Raw genomic sequence first — 22,480 nt, forward strand, 5'->3', positions numbered from 1 at the left:
CATTTGAATACACTACAAAGACAAGATATTTAATGTTCAAACGGATAAACTTTATTGTTTTTTGCAAATATTCACTCATTTTGAATTTAATGCCTGCAACACGTTCCAAAGAAGTTGGGACAGGGGCGTGTTTACCACTGTGTTACATCACCTTTCCTTTTAACAACACTCAATAAGCGTTTGGGAACTGAGGACACTAATTGTTGAAGCTTTGTAGTTGGAATTCTTTCCCATTCTTGCTTTTGATGATGAAATCCCTAGATTCCTTGCAACTGCACGTTGAGAAACATTGTTCTTAAACTGTTGGACTATTTGCTCACACAGTTGTTCACAAAGTGGTGAACCTTACCCGTCCTTGCTTGTGAACGACTGAGCCTTCCAGGGATGCTCCCTTTATACCCAATCATGACACTCATCTGTTTCCAATTAACTTGTTCACATGTGGAATGTTCCAAACAGGTGTTGAGCATACCTCAACTTTCCCAGTCTTTTGTTGCCCCTGTCCCATCTTCTTTGGAACGTGTTGCAGGCATTAAATTCAAAATGAGTGAATATTCACAAAAAAACAATAAAGTTTATCCATTTGAACATTATATATCTTGTCTTTGTAGTGGATTCAATTGAATATAGATTGAAAAGGATTTGCAAATCATTGTATTCTGTTTTTATGTTTTACTCAACGTCCCAACTTCATTGGAATTGGGGTTGTAGAATCCTGACCAGCATTTTAGAATTCAGACCAATATTCCAGAACAATGCCTTTAAAATCATGACATTCTAGTATCCAGAATCTCTGTGTTCAAGAATACAAATTGATATTCTAGAATTCTGACAAGATCTTGAATCATGACTGATGTTCTGAAACCCTGACAGGTCTAGAATCCAGACCAATGGGGTAGAATCGCGTGAAGCTCCAGAGTCATGACTCGTTTAGACTGAAACACTAGAATATATCATACGTTCTAGAATTACTGGTAAAGATGTATTCAGTGAAGGTCTGAATTCAGAAGATTGGAAGCACTGAATCATGCAGGATTCTTGTTGAGTTCAAGGATGCAGAATTTCCTGCAAAAGACTGAGACTTTACAGCTAAGGACATCAAAGCACAGGGAGAAGACATATGTACTGCTATATATCTGTGCAATAAACAGTAATGTTCTATTTTGTAAATTAAATTGACAAAAGCAATAAAATACATATTCTATGTAATGGAGGTTTCTTTGTGTTGCAGGGTGTTTTTTAATGGGCCTGGGCCCACAATAAAACTAGTATGATTCTTTCGTCAGCAGGGGTCGTGGAATGAAACGTGGAGCTCCAGAGCTCAATGAATCAGACTAAAGAAGTGAATGAAAGCCTTTACTGACCTAGCATGTCATCCAGCAGGAGAGCATTGTTAATCAGTGAATGAGCTGAATCAAGTACGCTGGATAAGGGAAAGCACAAAAATATGCAGGTGTCCAGAACATTGGTTCCCCAGGATCGACTTTGGGAATCCCTGAGTTAAGGTAACAGATGGGTTAATTCACAAATAACTTATGTGTCACAATTGAGAGAATAAAGAGACGAGGCCAGGCAAAATGTATTGTAAATAAGACAAATACAAGTTAATACTACCTGAATAATAATTATAATGAATAATACCTGAATAATAATCATCCCTGGTAAATACAGATAGAGAGAGAGATGGCTGGACCCAAAGAGGGTGTATCTCTCCCAATAATTCCTCTCTCTCTCTCTCTCTCTCTCTCTCTCTGATCAAGGCTTGTTACTGTTTACACCAACAGCTTGGCTGCCACTGGCCACTGAAAAGTGACCGCATGTTAAAATCACCTGCCCCAAATCTGACATTTAATCAGACTTGTTCTATCTCTTCTCCCTTCACTCAGGAAAAATGTATTATTTTTTTTTAAAAGGAGACGTGAGACACGAGAACTTAGTTGTAGCTCAGAACGAATGTTATCATCTTGGCAGATCTCATCACAATGTGTTTGGAAGATCACTACTACAACACAAGAAGAGAGGTGCGAGATCACTGGTCTGTTTCTCTCAGGAGAAACATTGGAGCAGAAGGCGAGTCTCTTGTCTTTCCACATGATCGTATTGTCTTCTACAGAGATGTTAAGATGTCTTTGATTTTTCTTTACTGTGGGTACATATGACTACATAATGACTCTGTCAGTGGGCAACTTGTACTTTCCACCCCTGTTTTATCAGTGCAGGGCATGTTTGAACAAATACTATATACTAATGTACTGAAAGCACATAGGCAGTATAAAAGTGGTGTGTATTTATTTGGGATCCAACTGTCGTATCTGTGCTGTAGGCTTGTGGTGTATCATGTTTTTTTAACCAGAACCTGCATTAAGCCCATTCTACCAGTTCTGATAATTGGACTGCAGTTCTTCGCTGGACAAATTTGTAGTTTATTTTTAGATTTCAATGTAACTGCACTTCTGAAAATGCATGTTATTCTCAAAACCGCCCCCCAATTACAAGGTTTCAGGAATGACAGGAATGCTTTTGTTGGCTCCATCATAATAATAAATGTCCAAAATGTCCTGCTTCTCAAGAAACATTCAGGGCTTAACTGCTGTAGGTTGAATAGATGCTATGCTATGAATTCAAAACAGCCTATTTTTGCAGTTCCCTTCCATTCATGAACTGCATGAGCTCATGAGAGAATGATATGTTTTGAAACTTTATGTTTACATCCTAAAATATATGTAGTTTTCCATGATAGGGGCCCTTTCAGCGACAGGGCTTCTAGTCTCAGTGCTGGAGATACTGACGCCTAAGTCGGCAGAGGCCTTCAGCAATGAACCAGTCTTCCAAAGTAAGACTGAATGATGCAGCCTGCAAAAACAAAATCACACGCAGAAAACATCCAAATAAGCACAAATGTCACCAACTTGTATAACCAAGTTTATAGAACTGACGTCCTTAACAGAGAAGACTGTGGTTATAATTTTGGGAAAATTGGGCCGAAGCATTCACAGCTGCCTTTACAAAAGCTCGCTGCTTTGCAACTCCTCTGCTGCCATTTTCTCAGCTCTGTGTGAAAAGCCTGTCTTTACTGGTGAGGTCCAGTGAGAAAAACACCGGCCATTCTCAAAGAGCTGGGCTGGGTGACGCCACAATTAAACTAATATGATTCTTTCATCAGCAGGAGTTGTGAAATGAAACATGGAGGTCCAGAGCTCAATAAATCAGACTAAAGGAGTGAATGGACGCCTTTGTGTGAACGGATGTCATTTAGCACCCAATTAACAAAGTATTTTTCATATTATACGCACCAGCAGGCTTGCCCTCTTTTGACTCCTAAATATTAACTGATTAGGACTAATATTTAAAACAAACTGACGGAAATATTCATACATACATTTCAAAGTTGGTAAACACTTGCTCATCCAGTGTTTCTTCAGAAATGAAGGGTAGTAACAGGGAACTTGTTGCAGTAACAGCCTCTACTATTCTGGGAAGGCTGAACACTAGATGTTGGAACACTGCCGTGAGGATTTTAATGGCTTTCAGCCATGAAAGCATTAGTGAGGTCAGGTGCTGGTGCTGGATGATTAGTTCTGGATCACTCCAATTCCTTCCAAAGGTACTTGATAGGTCGCTGTGTCGGTATATTTGAGACGGGTCGCTTGTATCTCGGTTCCAAAGTGGGCAGCATAGCGCGAAAGCCCTGGTTCTCAATGACACCGAACAGACCCAAATCCTTGGCAATTAAAGTTGTGACAGAGTTTGTAATTCACTTATAATTTGGGTGGAAGCTTTGACATCGCTTGCTTGAACATTTGGAGAAAAACAGCCTTATTTTATATTTATAAGCACTGCAATGAGAGATTGACAAAGTAAGCCTGTGTTTTTTTGTATATTTTTTGGCCTATACTGGGACATTCTCACATACTGAGACATACTGGACATTAATTGTAGTGGCTCCCAAGGTGGTTTGACATTTCTTGAAAGGACAAAGTGTCTCTTCTTAACATTTGGGTTGTGTCTCCTGACTTGACCTGGTTTTTACTGCAGAGCCGGTCGGATTTCTCACTCATCCAGTAGTGTCTTTGTTATGTGCGGGCACACAGTGTCCGGGCGCTGCACTTCCCCACTTCCAACTTCCGCTTTTTGCGCTCTATCAACATTACGTTACCAATTCAATATTTAGAAAATTGATTTTTGACATTTGTGAATCGATTCAGAGTCATCCACATCTGCATCGCAATGTACCTAAGAATTGAGCACCCCCCGCCCCCCCCAACCTAAAAATGATAGTTTGAAACTAACTGGTGTAACTAAGGACTCACTAAAGACTATATGGCCAAACGTAGGTATAAACCTATGCAGACCTGGTGCAACCCTGACCAGATCTGTGTACATGTTGTGTATAATGTGTTCTTCAACTGCCTGCTCAAAAACAAAGCTCATTGTCGTCAGAATGCTTCAGGAATGATAAGAACATCTTTTGCAGGTAAACCGCTTTGTGGGTCCTTCATCACAACAACTACAGTTATTGTGCTCTTTAATAATGTTCACTGTGCTTTGCGTGCGCAGACGAATTTCAGAGCTTTTCATCATCAAAGAACAGAGTCGCTAAAAGAACAAGATTTCTTTTTTAATCCAAAACTGCTGCATTTCAGGAAAAAAAACATTCAAGTGCTAGTGTTAAAAGAAAGGAAAACTGCCTTTATTATTTCACACAGTTACTCTTTTTATAAAATACAAAGCAAAGCCTCTTTTTTGTTCTCTGTCATTCATTGAGGCTCTTTGTAAGATTCTCCATTATAAGTGATGTGTTAAAAGGAGAGGAATACTAAACAACCTATAAAATGTGACGTACTAACAAGTTTACAGGCAAACACCCTGACCAAACATGTTAACAAACAGGGCATGGAAGCTAGCAGCAATCAATTAGCATAATGTGATTTGCATAATGCTAACTGGTGGCTGGTTGTTGTCATGTGATCTTAGCAACATTAGCTTTTCTGACTGAACTATTCCTTTAGCCTGCACGATAACGGCACCTGTTCAATGAGATGCATTCAGACTCACAGCAGGCTGTTTGGTTTGGGATCAGTCTTGGGATGAGCCTAAAGCCTTCACTGCTGCTGTGAAGTATTCAAACAATACAAACACACTGCCCAGAAATACTGACTGGTTCTGTGGTTGGGGGATTTGTTCAGGGAGTGTCCTATCACTGACCTGGTTTATGAGGTTTGTCCAGATATGCTCTTCTCATGCTGAAGGGTTTGTCAGTACTGTTGTATAAGTACAGCTGTATAAGCGAGAGAAAGAGCGAACAAGTGGTTCAAAGTTAGACCAAGGGTCAAGGTCAGTTCACTGCATTGGGAATGCCCTCAGGAATGAGGGAGGCGAAGAACGTGGTGATGAAAGACCAAGCAGAAGAGAAAAAGCCCATGTTCATCCCTCTCTCTGCATCATCTGTTCCCTCTCCTCTTTGTTCATCGTCTTCCTCACCTTCGTCTGCCAGCCTCTCCTGAAAGAGAGAGAGAGAGAGAGAGAGTTGATAGTGGAGGGGTGTGGGGCGCACAATTTATTTCTGACAACTGTCTTCAACTACTCATGTCAATTTAATTAAGGGTGGCATAATCAGGATTTAGTAGTTGGATTAATTGCATAGTATTATGTGGGATATTGAATAAAATCAGTGTATTCATAATTTTGATAGTATTTTCTGTTTAAATGTGGCACCACTGGTTGCCTATTCCAACTAAACAAACCTCAGAGAAAAGTAAATATCATGATACCTGTTCTACTTCTGCCACTCCAGCTTCTTTCTACTGAGATTAACCATTTTTTAATCAGAAAAAAAGTTTATGCCACTTTTAACTGTCAAAACTCTGTTACATGTGTAAAAGGAACTGAACCAAAAGAAAAAAGTTTGGTGAAACATGTAAAAAAGAAAAAAATATTAATGGCTGTTAAAATGTTGCAGTAATGAGATAAAAAATGCATTTTGTAAAATTTCTTTGCTTTAAAAATGAGCAATACTTATTCTGACAACTGATTATTAAAAAAAATGACATATTTATCACCAAATTTTGCAATGTCGTGGTAATGAGAATGTTTTCACTGAAATTATAAAATGTAACTAAAAATTAAAAACTCAAATCATTCAGGTTTATTTTTCAGTTATTAAACCAGGCATCATTATAACCATAAAAAAGAAAAACATTTCATTTTAGGCATTTTGATTTTTTCAAATTAGGTCCCAGTATTTGTCATGTTTGTGGGAATAACCCACAATAAAATCAAAATGAAAAGTGCTATATAAATAAAGACTTATATTATTCTTATACACCTGCCATACAAGTGCCCTTTGTATTGACTGCAGGCCATCTGCTGCTGCACAATTTATCCGCCCACTCTACCCTGTTTATGAGTAGAAAGGGACGACCACAGGACCACAACCTGCACCTGTGTTTTAAAGGCCAATGAAAGTAAGTACAATGTATACAGGTAACTTAATGTACAGCCAAATTTACTTGATTATTTTTTAGTGTCAGTAATTTTTTTGAAAGCTTTTTGCTACCCTGGCCGCCAGTGGATTGTTCTGTGTTAGATACAAGAACTGGCTCTCTAAGGATCCGAGTCCTTATGAGCAGTTGGTGAAATGCTTCTGCATGCAAGTGCTAAGTAAAGAAAGCCTACGCTGTAGAACCTGAGAGCAGGCGGTGTCAACCGTAATGCGTAAGAGTTAAAAATAGTTACCATCTCTTGCAGGTCATTTTGATTCTCCGCGTTCAGATCATCGTGATTGGCTGGGTCAGCGAGATCCTGGAGCTCGTTCTCCAGGTTAAAGGGCAACCAGCCAGCCTGATGCCTGTAAATGAGATAAAGAGCGATTATGCAGCACACACACACACACACACACACACACACGAACCTGTGGTTCAGTACCACAGAGCGATGCAGCCACAACTCCTTTACGACCATGTTATACCCCCTAAAGCACATGCGTCAGGCTCCAGTCCTCACAGGCTAAAACACTGCAGACCTCAGCACACTGCCTCATTAAACACACCTGATTCAGATCATCAGCTAATAAGCAAGGCCTTCTTGAACTGGAGCGCTAGATGAGTGTACACGCTAATCTCCGCAGTCTCACTGAACTACACATTTTTGCGTTTTTCCTACTTCAAACACAGCAGATTTCATTCATCCGTTAATTAACCACCTCTTTCTAGACATGTTAAACTAAGAAAAACGCAGTGCTGGGTTCCTCCAGTAGCAGACCAGTAAACCCTGCCCTGTGTTTCTTTGGCTACTTTTACACAGCAGGTAAAAGTGGGCCAAATCTGATCTTTTTTCCCCGTATGTGACACAGATGTGTCATTTGTGTGGCTGTGTGAACAGCAAAAATGCATCTGATGTTTTCAATTCTGATTTGAAACACTTTCATATGTGGTACTGAAATCTGATACGCATCTGATCTGCAGCAACGCGACTCAGTCTGAACAGCAAGATCGGCATTCATGTGACTTTTACATCAGTCCAATTCGTTACAAGGGCATGTTATTCGGCCTCAGCTGCTTCTTTGGTTCGTGTTCTCGGATTCTTTAAATGTTTTTTGATGCAACCTCGGTTTCCTTCGTCCTCGCTCGGAACCTCTTCGAATACAGAACAATTGCGAGGAATCTCTTCTAATTTTTTGATACAGAAATATCAGCCTAGATGTTTATGAGTCTCAGCAACTCAAAATTATGACAAATGTTGAGTTGGACTGACGTAAAAGTCGCATGAATTCCGATCTGGCTGTTCAGACTCGCAGAGTCGCATTGTCGCAGATAGGATACGGATCAGATTTCAGTACCACATATGAAAGCGTCTCAAATCGGAATTGAAAATGTCAGATTCAGTGAGTTTTTTGCTGTTGACACTGACAAACAGACGCACATCTGTGTCACATACGGAGAAAAAGAGTGGATTTGGGCCACTTTTACCTGCTGTGTAAACATAGCCTTTGTTTCTGTTTGAAGAGCACCTGCAGCACTCAAAATAAATTTGTTATCGTCAGTTATGTACTCGCGATACAAAAAAGGTCTCTTCCTTAGATTAGAGTTTGTAAAACTTTAGATGCTCACAGGTACAGCAGCAGCATGCCTCCCGTTACCATGACGAAACGGCTGAAGGACGAATAGAAATATACTATGCTGAGGAGAATGAGAGCTCGGGATGCTGTATACACCCAGTCCAGCCAATCACGGTTCAGATCCTCCTCATTCTGCCCCTCTCCAGCCGGGGCATTCTGAGGGTTCTCTCGGACAGGCTCCCGCCCTTCTCTGGGAGGGGAGACTGAAGGCGAGGTTGACTGCTGGGATGGTCTGATGGAGCTGGCCCACGCTTGACTGAAAGAAAGAATAAAGAGAGTGAGAGAAGGTCCTGTATACACTGGTCATCAAGTGATTTGTCAAAATCTGTTGGTTCCTCTGCATATTTAGTATTTGTGGGGAAACAATATCACCCATTTAAGTAAATTTTTCCTGAGTTTCTAGGTATATATTGTCCTAGACATCCTCCAGAAAGAACACACTTCTGCACATTTTAATGCACAACTATTGTGTATTTTCAAAATTTTATATATTGGAAAATAAACACTGTGGCCTGTGGACATTTTATATTTTATGCTTTTATTACTTTATTCTTTTCCAATATGTTAAACACATTTCAATGCATACAAATTGTGCATAATACAAATTTTTATTTATTTTTTTGTGTCATATTTTAGTTTGTTCCATGTAAAGGATGTTCTACATATTACTATATATTAGTAACAACATTAGTTAGAATGCTGCATTAGAGTAAGACCAAATCCCACTTTGATGAACATGAAGAGTTGAAAGTAATCATATCCAAACTATTAGTGCTTGGCTGTTTTATGTTAACAATGACTTTACAGATTAGCTCCTTTTCCTAAACGAAAGCCAACAGTGAAAATCAAGCAATACTCAAACGAAGACAGTGTGTCCCCAGTCTTTTGAGGTAAAACGTATGTGATTGTGTGTGTTCGTGTGTGAAGAGTCAAGGAGTATATTACTAGCTCATATGGTAATTCCAGGCATAGAGCTGTTGCCACCAGAGCAGAGTCATGGGGTTGTACATGGGGTAGTGTGGCATTTGTGCATTCGGTCCATGCTGATCCAACCACTGAGCCCATGCATACCTACACAGAGCACAAACAACAAAACACCCAGCATTATCTTCCAGTCACTGCACACCTCCAACAAAAGAATAAGAAACAATGATGCAGAGAAATTAGACGTCTTGGCTGAAACCAAAATTCCAGACACAGCTGGCAGAAAACAAACGGGTCTTTGATCAAATCTTGCTTAATAGGACAAAACTGAGCTGACAACAAATAAAAACATTTCATATAAACTTTAAAGTATTCCAACATGTAAACCACAGAATTTGCCACAAAGTCCAACATCCTCAACAACCCAGAACGGTTAATTAGTCAAGCCAATTAATTAACGGGAATAACAAATTATTCCCTCATAAAAACTGTGACATAGTTTGCTGAAACTTTTGATCTTCCTGTTTGACTGTCCTGTTGATCTGTTGCTGTCCAACTTGTTTGAAAGCATCTGCACTGACCAGCGCAGGAGAATACATCACTGTTTCTCATCTTCATCATCATTCAATTGATTTGTTAAGTGTTAGAGAAACATTCTTGTAGTCATATTTACATTTTTTTCAGCAAAAATTTCTGGCCTTTTTTTTTTATTCTTCTTTTGGCTGAAAATGCTGAAGAGCCATTTTTTTTTGGCTGAAATATTTTGGTGTATGAAATTTCAGTGTATCGCGAATTTGAACCACATGGCTCTTCTTAGCTAGGCTGAAACCCATAATAAAACCATAAAAAATAACTTTGCTTACCCATATGTGGATGTTTGATTGGGGACGGATCCTGAATTCTGGCTCAGCCTATTAGGGGTTTCTTCAGAGGAAGCTGACTGGACGTTACCAGCAGGGGTGAAACCTCCAGAGTTGTCAGCATTCTGCCAGGGAAACAGAAGAATTTAAACTGATGGGAAGTCAGTTCCCAGTTAATAGAAATTAAAAATGAAACTAAGTTCACGAGCGGCCTTAGTAGGCGGTATAATGGTTGTTCCGGCCATGCAAGCTGACTGGTTGAGAAGCGTTCTAACCGCGCTGATATTTCACCATAACTTCACAGCTTATTCACAAACACTGTATCACTCAGCTAAGACGCTGTTGCTAAGCAACAACTTTGACAGCTGTAGAAGAAGCTTAAGCCATTTGAACACTTTTTTTTTACTTCTTACTTTGCCAAAAACAGAAAATGGATACTTTTAAGATCACATTTGACCAACAGCTGGTTTGGTCAGATTCTGACTACACTAAATTCCCAAACTGTCAGCTGGTCTGTGTAAGGACCTGAGGAACAAAGTGTCGGCAGTGCAGTGACTCCGACGTAGCAACAAGCTGCTTGTTAAGGAACTATAATTTGGCAGAAGGAACCACTGACATTAAAACATATTAAATGCCACGTTCACAGCCCAATTTATTTATTTCTTACTTTATTTATCTAACTGCTGTGTAAAGGCAATAGAACACTGGTTGTGTGTTATCACTATAACATCATGGCTGTAATTTGCGATAACATACTCCTTAAATATCTCTTATATAATGTACACCAACTGAAATTCCTTTGCAGTTAGCCATAGCCTAACACGAACACCAGATCCGTTGCTGTACTTCGTCTCGTACTGCTTGACTAGCCCGGCAATAAAACGCTGAACAGGTGGTACTGATAGTGTGAATGACTGTAGTATTTTCCAAATTCCAGCAGTATGAATTTCCCATTTCACCTTAAATGATGCAGCAGTTACATTCAGGGGTCTGTAGAGGTGTCAGAATATAATATATCCAGTTTAGGTGCAATGGAAAACTCAAACTAAGTAAGAAGCCAACTTCAACCTTGAAACAACATTAAGTATATTTTCGCTGGGCCTCCAGGGCTGCTCTTAAAAAACAATGTTGACGTAGTATCAAAATGTGCAGTCCCTTCAACTGAGTAGCAATAATAAAGAACAAACAAAGTGTAAGAGCATAATAGATTAAAGGGGGAGGGGGGGTGCTTGCTTCCATACAGCACAAGCTGTATAGTTTCGTGAACCAGATGAATGAAGAAAATATGTGTATTACTGTCTGTGGCGTGTTAGTAGACCAAGTTCTTGTGTATTACGTGTGCGTATCTCACCACAGACGGGCTCGTGCTGCTGTTTCTCCTGCGTGTTGTGGGGGAAGGAGGTGGGCTGCGGGAAGCACAGACCAAATGAAGCATGTGGAACTCATCCTGCTGTAAAAGAAAAACACTTAGCATGATCCTAAGGACTTGATCAGAGCTCACAATGATAACTCAGTTATACACACAGACTGTCTGAACACTTTATAGGAGCGGTCATCTATATGAAAATACAGCTTTTTTGTTCTGTGCGATATTTTCTCATCACTTGAGCACTTTATCACTATTCACCAGTGTTAAGTTTAGATTTCCGGTTACACTGTTCAATAATATTATCACTGAGAACAATGTGGAATATTTTTTTTATACAACATGCAATATTTGTATGTTTTATCTCTATGTATGCTGTCTAGTATGTCTACGTGGAGTTGCATTTATGTTATATTGATGTATATTTTTGCACTACAGAGCTGGAGAAACGCAGTCTCGTTCAGCTGTGCGCTGCTTGTTGTACAGTCTGAATGGCAAAGTTCACTTTGAGATTTTTAATAAGGCACGTGACGGCACGCTGCCTCAAGACAACTAGGTACTGACTTTGATAATAAGAAAACAAGAAACTACAATAATTCTTACATTGAGCTCCAGTGTAAGAATGTATGTTTTGTTCATTTTCCTCTGACTTCATTTACAGACGGACACCAGTTTCTTTTCATGTCATTATTGCTTCTGCTCCATCATCTAAGAAAGCCCCTTCCTGCCTTCTCTGTTTCTATGTCAAAAAATGACTTTGTATCTCAAAATAATGACTTATTTTTGAAGAACCGACTTAGTATCTGGTAAAAAAGATTTATTTTGTCAAAATATTTACTTAATATTTTAAAATACTGGCTCAGTATCCCAAAATATTGACAGATCACAAAATAATTACTATTACTAATGACTATTTTCTTGAAATATTCATTTCATGTCTTAAAATACTGATTTAATATCCTGAAATAGTTGCTACCTCAAATTAGTTATTAAACATCAAGGAAGTAATTATTTCATGAAACTAAATCACTATTACCAGGTCATTATTCTGACATTAGGTGAACACTGTGAGAAAATAAGTTAATATCTCGAAGGTCATTATTATGAGACAGAGTGATTATTCTGACATAATAAGTCAATATTTAGAAGAAAAAGTCTTATTTCGACATACTAAGTCAAAATTTTGACATACTAGTGCCAGAAACAGAGAAGGAAAAAAATTATAAAAACACGTGACCTGGAGGGAACGAGCTTCAATAGTCACCACTCTTCTGTACAGCTTCTGTTTATTGTGACTTGCACAATGCAGTCTACAATCTGTTCTTATTCAACTGGTCAAATTAAACTGGCACTGATTACACAGAAGCTGCAAAAACATTTTCTGCAGTACTTTTTTCTGCAGTATTCTCTTTTCAAATACCAACATAAACACTACGCTGCAGTTTTATCATTAGTGATGGGCATTTCAAATGTATTCAAACATAGAAAAGCATGTAACCTAGAAAAAAAAAGGAAAAATGAACAGCATAACAGGCTGAACATGTACCCTGTGTTATATTCACAAAGCAAAAACTGCTTTCATGCCAGCCAAATACGTCAGCTGCAATAACAAAAATAACATTTAAAAATAAGTTTTTTTTAAAACAAACAAACAAACTTTTATCAAGCTAAATGCTCCACAGTTACCAGCAGCAAGCAGTTGCCTGCAATGCACACTGTGACAATAATGAACCTTTCAGACCAAGACAGTCACCAGACTGGAAAAAAAAAGTTAAATTATATCTTGTTTTTAAGTGTTTTTCAGAAGTTTTGTTTGAAGCCATGTATTTCCAGGTGGCTGTTAAGCCATTGTACACCATGCTTATCTGCCTAAACATGTGCTAGTGTAGTAGTACTTGAGACCGGATGAGACCATAACCAAGCTCATCTCCGTCTCGACACAGTTTAGACTCAGTCTTGTCTCGGTAAGGTTTACTCGAGACCAGCAGAGTGCAATGCCTCCATCTGAAGTAACTCAAAACTGGTTTTTAATACTGCTATGAAATATCAACAACACCTTCAAGCAGAATAAAACAAACAAAAATTTTCTTTGTATCAGGGTTCCCAAACTTTTGCAACTCGCAACCACACAAACGACCACAAAAGCTTCTGTGGCCCAAAGGATTTAACCAAATTTCTTTTTTTGACTTGCCTAATGAGAACTAATCTTGTTCGGCAGCCACCGACTGCTGGACATCAGGCTGAAGAGAGGAAAGCTGCAAACAGAATGCTCAATTCGACAGGTTTAGACACCTCTTCGCTATGGTTAGTCTCCAAGTGACAGGGTACACTGTTGGGTTTTAAAGTTTCATATGAAAGGAAATCTGGACAAACAGGACTGGTCAGTGGTTATTCGTTTCCAGTTCCCAAGCACAAATTCACTGCTGTATTCCATTCATTTCTGTTACGCTTGCACTGAAAATATGAACATAAGCAGCCAACCTTTCGCCAGAACAATGAGCTTGATATAAACATAATGCTGTATTTTTGCAAATACTCAACAATATTTATCATATTTAAGGTAATGTTTGCTTAAATGTCTATATCGTTTATAAAATGTTATAGAAATCTTTTGGTTGATCATCTAAATCGGCGGGGTCAAACTCAACCAGTATAAGGGCCATATTAATAAATCTCAATAAACCAGTGGACCAGCTTTTATTTTATTTTATTTTTACTTAACACTTTGCAATGACCTGAACTGGCCATTGTTTATTCAAAATATGCCCAAACCACAACAGCGACAAATAGGCACTGAATACTTAAATGATTCAAAAATAATTTTAAATAAAAACAAATTGTTTTATATAAAATAACAGACTACATTAACTGCAGATAACTAAGCCTTAAAGTGTACACTTAAAACCAGTGTACAGTAGGTGTTTTTAAACTGCCCATTCACTTGAACTAAGTATATGGACATCTTTGGGCTGTTTCTGTGGTGCTGTCTCATAGATCATTGTTGGGGAGGGGGTGGGAGCACACGTTGCAGTGCATGCTGGGGACTGTAGCAGGCCAAATAGGATTGTGCCACGGGCCTGACTTGGCCCACGGACCTTGTGTTTGACACATGGGATCTAAATGGTCCTTTCCATGATGACTTACCTCGCTAAAATCCGAACATCAAACTGGAATTGTATTATTATTATTTTTCCAATTACCAATAAAAATGGATGTTGTTTGGTTTACACTCAGTCGACGTTGAGGAGGTGATTCTGAATAAGTTTTAGAGAAGAGACAGAGAATAACCTTAACATTGCTTCAATTACAATGCAATGTTGAACTAGTACTATTATACAATAATAATTATAATGAATTTCTTTTAATATTCTGAAAAAGAAATCTTAATCTGCTGAGGTCTTGATTTAGACTCAACTACTAAAAGCCTTAGTCTCAGACTCGATGTGTCCAGGTCTCTGTCTTCACTCGGATTTGGCTCTAGTGGTCTTGACAACCACACTAATGTGTGCATCTGTTTTTGTTGTGATCTCTACTGTTGTGACAGTATGTGATGAGTTCCCCTTCCTGTAAATGGACAGTTCTTTGCTACATTGAGTGATGAAAACCTTTAAACTCTCTGTCTATAGGAGACGTAGCGTAGCTCACTGCCACAACTCTTGTAACTTTAGAATTCAGGTATAAACCACTTTTAGTTCAGCCTCGGATGACGCAAAATCAACAGATTTTATTGGTCAAACGTTGTTCAAATTTGAACAATAAAATCGTTTTGAACAATATTTTACTAGACACAGTAACAGTAATGCAGCACCAGTAGCATGTAATACCTTTCTGAGCACGTCTCTGAGTTTACAGTGATCCTGCAGGAGTTTTCCAGAGTAGACCAGCCTCTGATCCTTGGAGCGCTACAAAACACAGACCATTAAGAGATGAACAATCACAAATACAAGCAAGCTCTGACTTCAAGGACAGTAAAGAGAACAGAGAACAGAAAATGGGACATTATCTCTAAAACATTAAGTAATCTAGATTTCATTTGCATTTTAAGTTTGAACGCTTTTTAGACTGAAACTGTGGCATGGCCTGGTTTACAGAGCCCTCAGCACTGATCTTTAAGTGGATAAAGAAGACTTACATGGCATTAGGAGATTAGGCTGGACAAAGATCAATTAACTTTCCTTCAGAAATAGGCCGCTAGCGGTGGAAGCAGTGCAGTGTTGACATCATCTTAAAAATTAGAGTACATTTTCCCACCAATGGTCAGTTTTACTAGTGAGGTTTCTTGCCTTACCACTGCATTGTGGAAGATTTTATGGCAACCGGGGCTTTTTAACATGATGCACTCAACAAAAGTCCAAACATCTCTCTCTCTCTCTCTCTCTCTCTCTCTCTCTCTCTCTCTCACTCTCTCTCTCTCTCTCTCTCTCTCTCTCTCTCTCGCTCAAGCAGAGGATTTACTCTGAAATAGCACTGACAGGGCCCAACACAGCCTCACTTCATGCCCCATTTTTCACTTTCATAACTTTCCTGTTTCATAACCACTATACTTCATAAACTCTAACATACTTTTAAAACCACATCCCTATTTCACTCTCCCTCGCAACATCACCTGCGGCGAAAACCACAGACACTACATTTACTCCATATCAACGTGACAGTGGTAAAAGCTTTCAGTACAACCCAGTGTCCCCCACCAGGCCTGTCTCTCCTGGCCCCTTTTTCGTTTATCCAGGCTGTCTGTACAAGGCAGCTTTGTTATAGGCATATATATCCCCACAGTAATTGTAGGAAGTTTGTAATTCTGTCATCCATGGTTAAAATTATCATTTTAATCAAGGATACACTTAAATCAATAGAGCAGAGCTACAGTCCCTTTAATATAACAGCTTTTCTACACTTGCAATACCTTTCATACCAGATTTCTCATTCCATACCATAACAATCAGCACTGAATATTCTCAGAGTGTATTCACAGCACTAATGAAAATATGACAGAGTGAAAAGCTCCATACACATGATGCACCAGTTTCCCAGTCGAAATGTATGTGGGTGTTTATACATGATCAGGCATAACATTCTGACCACCTCCACATTTCTACGCTCATTGTCCATTTTATCAGCTCCACTTACTCTATAGCTGCACTTTGTAGTTCTACAGTTACAGACTGTAGACCATCTGTTTCTCTGATACTTTTTTACCCCCTTTTACCCTGTTCTTCAGTGGCGGGGACCCCCATGGACCCTCATAGAGCAGGTACTATTTGGGTGGTGGGTCATTCTCAGCACTGCAGTAACACTGATGCGGTGGTGGTGTGTTAGTGTGTGTTTTGCTGGTATGAGTGGATCAGACACAGCAGTGCTGCTGGAGTTTTTACACACTGTGTCCACTCACTGTCCGCTCTATTAGATGCACCTGCGTTGTTGGTCCACCTTGTAGATGTAAAGTCAGAGATGATTGCTCCTCTGCTGCAAAGGTTGTGTTGGTCATCCTCTAGTCCTTCATCAGCAGTCTCAAGATGCTGCCCACAGGACGCTGCTGGCTTAATATTTTTGGTTGGTGGACTATTCTCAGTCCAGCAGTGACACTGAGGTGTTTAAAAACTCCAGCAGCACTGCTGTGTCTGTGTATGTTTATATATATATATATATATATATATATATACACACACATACACACACACACACACACACACACACACTACTCTACTAATCTTTAGTGAAATGACCAAGACCAGCAGGTGTTCACTCACAGGTTTGCTGGGATAAACTTTGGACAGATGCCTCTTTAGTTTCTCCACTGTCCAGTTCAGGAAACAGTTGATGGTCTGGTCATCGTACTTTTGATCGGGTGCTTTGATTACCAGGATGACAGGGCTGTCCACCACACCTTGCTCCATCTCAATCACGCACACATACGCTGTTTGACAGAAGTGTGTGTCACTCCTTTAGGCCACCCAGACGATGATCTGAAGAGAAAAAAAAACAAAGCATTTACTTGCCAATAGGAGCTAACATAGCTTCCTTATTCAAACTGCAATGCATATTGAGGGTTGGAAATGAATGAAAACCAGCAATTAAAAGGGAACTGCACCAAGTTTCCAAAATTACTGCACAGGTCAAGCTCTCAGATATAAACAAAGTGATTTAAAGAGTTTAGAAATTAAATGTATTGTTCAATGCAGTGGTGGTGACAGGAACAAGGGGTTCCCCTTATTTACTATCCAAAATGACAAGTGAACCTACATGTCTTTTTACGTAATGCGGATGATGTTAAAATAGTAGCAAATCTGAAATACTAATTATTTAACCTCTTCAACTCCTTGAGACCACCAATGGTTCCAAAACGCACTTCAGCATATTCTTCATAACTTTCATAGTACACAAGCTACACTCAAAAGCTGGGCGTCGCATGAGGCTGTAACTGTCTTCTTTCCAGCCAAATAGACGGTGATGTCATTTTAAACCCTTATAATAAAGGAAGCTGAACTCACACTTTTTTTTCTACTGAAAGTCGAGCTGTTTTTCCACAAATCTGGGCTATAAACTATAAACAGACGGCGTCTCTTCAGTGATATAAAATAAAACAAAGAGAGTCTAAGATTTTGGGCTTTCAGCAGTAAATTGTAAGCATATAGCGATATGTGTAGATCATAAAACACGTTTTCTGTTCATTTGAGGGGAGCTCTTAAAATAAATAAATCAATAAATAAATTTACATTTATTTCATGCAGTCACTGAATACTTTGCCTTATGATTTGGTCATGTAAATTCAGATGGACAAACCAAAATACACCCTGGGGAATAATAGGTTCTATCTGAGTGGAGGTTCTATCTGAGTGGAGGTTCTATCAGTCTGAGTGGAGGTTCTATCTGAGTGGAGGTTATATCAGTAATATCAGTTACTTAAAGGCGAACTCCAACAATTTCTCAAATTCTCTACATGACTAAATGGTCAAGATGAAAGCAAACCTGCTCAGAGTGGTTCGATGTGAAATGCTCCACACTGGAGTAAGTTACCGAGTCAGACAGTCAAGACTTTCTTTTACAGCGGCGCTGATACGAACCAGAAGAGTTTAATGCCTCTAAAAGCTCCCCCACATAAAAAAGCTATTTCATGAAATGGTTATGGATAAGCTGCCCGAAGATTGACAGGAGTTTTATGAGAAAGTTTTGGCCTAAATTGTCTCATTTATCGTTTTATTTTAATCCATTCACTGTGCAGAGGGACATGCAGGGTGCTGTGAGGCAAAATAGTCACCAAGGAAAGTGTATAAATTCAGCTACGACACGCTGCCACCACCATCAACATTACATATAAGAACTAAGAAGACACTTGTAGGTTCACTGGTAGCTTTGGGTAGAAGTTAAATAAAAAGGCTTTATTTGAAGACACTGTGACCCCTGGTTCCTATCAACACCACTGTAAACACATCTGATAGGGTAGGTCAAGTTTCTCTACAGCCAACCATTTCACGTCAAACCTCTCTGGATGGCTTTGTTTACATCGCAAGAACTGAATTAGGCAAAACATTTGTTTTTAAAAATTCGCTGGAATTTCCCTTTAAGAGCAACAGTTCACAGCCATGTTTACCTGAAAACAAAGCTGGCCAGGTAGACAGCTGGAAAACGTAATTACGGTGTAATAAAGCTACTATGACCACTAATAACACTCTAACGAGTTTAACATCAACGTTGACGACGTTTGAGACATTTAACTAGCTAATAAGCTAGCTAGCTAGCCGAGTGTATTTAACCACTATTAAAAAGACTTAAAACGCTGTTAGCCGGCCTGCTAACACGAAACTGAAGCCGGCTTCTTTCTCAGCATCTTCTCGCTCCACCTTAAATGCCGCACCTGCGACTGTAACTGCTGCACCGTTTAAGGTGGAACGGGCGAATTGGACCGAGAAACAGGCGATTAGGACCCCCAACTTCAGCCTCGTCCCGCTAACTGTCTCCGGCTCCCCACACTCGGTTGAAGACGTTAACGTACTGCGTACAAACACAAAACGCTACCTTAATGTCTCCGCTGTAGTGTACGCTTATTATATTTTCACATAATTTCTCCGTTTTCGCTGTTTTGTTGGCCGAAAATCTCCGTCCTGGTTCTTCTTAACTCCAGCTGATCCGTCGAGAGGCGCTTCCTCAGAGTCAGGCGCAACCACAGCGGACCGTTAGCGCCTCAGCGCCGCCCGCAGGACTGGAGAGAGAAGCGGCGCCTGGAGGACTTTCTCACCATCTGCATCATCAAGAGCGGTGGACAAGCACACAAACCATGAACTCGAGTTAATGCAGAGGAACCCCAGGTAAAATATCACTCCAGTAAAAGTAGAAGTTCCTCCCTTTAGACCTCCACTTGAGTAAACGTACTAAAGTATTTCCCTTCAAATGTACTTAAGTATCAAAAGTAAAAGTACTAAAAGAGTAATTCTGGCTCTGATGTCCTGTTATCATTTTTATAACAAGACTGGCTTCATGAACTCATTTCAGGTGAAGATCCTCCAGCGTCTCTCTTGGTAAACCAGCCTTTTAATAGAACGTCATTAATTAGTGACACTGACGTCTATTAAAATGATCATAAGCACAAAACACTGAAGGTAAACAGTTTCCATCAGGGAGAACCGAGTGGCTCTGAAATCACTTTTACACACAAGCAAAGTTTCAGTTTCAGATTTATTTACAACTTAGTTCCAAGTTTAAGTTGAATAAAAACTGGCTTTAAACTCAGGATCACAGATGAGCTCCTTTACTATGTTGATCTGTAGGCCTCTGTTCATAAACATAAACCAGCCCAAACTAATTTACTATAAAATGAAATGGTGTTTGTAGAAGTTCAGAAAAAAGCCGCGTCAGTCTCGACTGCATATGTGGACATATTTCTATATTGTGCTCTATTTACACAAAGTTAGGTTAATTCATCATTTATGTTGAACAGACTCTCCCAAACCTTTACGCTGCTGCGCTGACGTTGAACCGTGTGCTGCACTGGGTCGGTATGACCAACAGGTCAAAACCAGCTCTAAACAAAGTGACCGCTGGGCCCTGATTGGTGCTCTGGCTTTGCGTTTCTTTCGTTTTGACATGTGACGTTTTTATACACACAGAAACCAAAAGGAACGACAGATTTCTCACAATGTAGGAGGAAAAAGTCAGATATCTGACTCTGAAATGTAGTGGAGTGAAAGGAAAAAGTCACCAGAATGGACAAACTTCAGTACAGATACACTGAAAAAGTACTTAAGTACAGTAACAAACTACATTTACTTCATTACTGTCCACCACTTAAAGTCATTCAGAGAGCCCTGCTGAAAACAGACCATTAGAGCAATTAATAAAGAAGGTTCTTCAGCGGTTCCTTAGTAAAGAAAAGGGTTTATGCAGCATCATGAACAATCAGATTAAAGGGTTCTTTGCATGATGACAGGATTCTTCAGAGTGATTCTTCACCACCACTGCGAACAATTCTGACTCGGTAAGCTCCTCTAGAATGGAGCATTTCACACACAAACCACTTGGAATGAGTTTATTTACATCCTAACAGTTTAGTTACACAGACCTTTTAAAGCAGATACGGGACTCAGCTTTAACTATTGGGAAACACTTGGCATGAGTGCAGAAAGTCTTCAGGATGTGGTTTAGTCCACTTCACTAATCCATCAGCAGGATGATAGGAACTAACTCTTGATCTTCACTTCTTTTCTTCGCCTGTCACTGCTTGTTGTGTTTGTTCTGAAGTAGCCCCTTTTAATGCATAACTAGATCTTCCCTTTTAAGAATTTTTGAGCTGACGCCATCAAGCACCACAGTGTTTACTCCGTGAAAACATGTTTCCATAAAGAGATAAACGTTGGCTATCGAACAAGCATCACTTACTTGACATATTACGCCTCTGTGTTCGCTCTTCTCCAGGCCTGACGCCCAGGTTCTGAGAAAAGCTGATGGCGTAGTATTTTGGCCGTTTTGATGCGGCAGTGTTTTGGAATACTAAAGAGTGATTTGCCATTTATGGTATGTGTAGTTAATAATGAAATGTGTGTGTAAATCAACACATCCTGCTGCTTGGTCCCCCATGTGGACATGGCTGCAGATTCCCATGACAACAGCACAGCCAAGCTCATGACTTTATGATTTTATTCCCTCAACCCGATTTAACCGTAAACAGCTTTAAATATGGTACAAAAATTTAGACTGATCTGAAACCAGCACCTATTGATATGAATGCTAGGTACGATATAATATATCGCAGCTGTCAGACCAAAACCTTAAAATTATAATTTTACAGGAGAAGGAAAAAACCTACTTTCCTTATAATGTAAGTCAATGGAACCAGACATTTTTCCAAATAATTTTAGGCCATTTCTTTCAGTCCATTCATAATGAAATTTGTACATAATGTAAAGGACAACAGGTATTTTCAAATTATGTCAAAAGCTGAAAAACGACAAAACTGGAGATATGAGGTTTTGTTCTGAGAGCAGTGATATGTTAAATTCAGAATCGTGGTGGTCCCTTAAATCAAAAGACGTATACCTTTGCTATTTTGGAGGTAAAATCTCCTGTAAGGAACGTCTTAGATTTGACTTCAGCCCTACCATTATGTGCTGATATGCTGTTCCACATCTGAGATATTAAGTGGCTCCTGTCATGGGACACTGAGTTTTTTGAAATAGGAAGGATTGATGGACTTTATACGTGTTGTTAAAGCTTCAAAAGATTTTATCTCCCCAGTCCATACAGTCTACTACCATATGCACATTAACATACAACCACCCAGCAGTTAGGCCCCACCCATTTGCACTGAAGTTTCTATTTTATTATTATTACAGCAGGCAGACTGTGTCTGAGTTATAGACTGTAATTTGCGTCATACTCATATTAGCTTGCTGGTTTGCGTGGAGTATTTTAGTGAGGTCGCCAGTCTCATACTGTCAATTCAGCTAAATTAACTTACAAGTAGCAATAGTTGTATCAGAGAATTTTCAGTCTATAAAGTCTTCCAGGGTTATCAGACACTAGAGGGCGCTCCCGAGCGAGTCCACAATCAATGGGTACCAAAGGAGCTTTGTATAAAATTGTAATTTGTAAATGCTTAATCAATTTTTAAATATAAAAATGCATTAATTTTCTGAACAGATAAGTGCATAACATCACTGCTGTTATATTTTTGGATGCTTTTGAGCTCCAGTTATAGGACATGTGCCTCATGTACATTCATTA

The 22,480-nt window shown here is 39.4% G+C and overlaps 1 protein-coding gene across 1 annotated transcript; it reads right to left on the reverse strand.

The window, feature by feature from the left end:
* Positions 1-4,668: 4,668 nt before the first annotated feature.
* On the reverse strand, positions 4,669-19,431 carry LOC108435611 (homocysteine-responsive endoplasmic reticulum-resident ubiquitin-like domain member 2 protein). Its single transcript, XM_017711577.2, has 9 exons — positions 19,280-19,431; positions 17,014-17,229; positions 15,091-15,168; positions 11,252-11,350; positions 9,904-10,025; positions 9,062-9,187; positions 8,109-8,372; positions 6,736-6,847; positions 4,669-5,500 (listed from the first exon to the last, which is right to left on the reverse strand). Exons 2-9 carry the CDS (start codon positions 17,158-17,160, stop codon positions 5,336-5,338), a joined length of 1,113 nt encoding a protein of 370 aa, XP_017567066.1. The 5' UTR covers positions 17,161-17,229; positions 19,280-19,431; the 3' UTR covers positions 4,669-5,335.
* Positions 19,432-22,480: the final 3,049 nt, after the last annotated feature.

This window comes from Pygocentrus nattereri, chromosome 11 (assembly GCF_015220715.1).
Source record: "Pygocentrus nattereri isolate fPygNat1 chromosome 11, fPygNat1.pri, whole genome shotgun sequence".
Classification (NCBI taxonomy): domain Eukaryota; kingdom Metazoa; phylum Chordata; class Actinopteri; order Characiformes; family Serrasalmidae; genus Pygocentrus; species Pygocentrus nattereri.

Coding starts and splice junctions, on each gene's coding strand:
- LOC108435611 (XM_017711577.2), bottom strand. CDS start 17,160: ATGGAGCAAGGTGTGGTGGACAGCCCTGTCATCCTGGTAATCAAAGCA. Junction 9,188..9,903: donor AATCAAACATCCACATATGG/GTAAGCAAAGTT, acceptor TGCTCTGTGTAG/GTATGCATGGGCTCAGTGGT. Junction 5,501..6,735: donor AAAATGACCTGCAAGAGATG/GTAACTATTTTT, acceptor TCTCTCTTTCAG/GAGAGGCTGGCAGACGAAGG.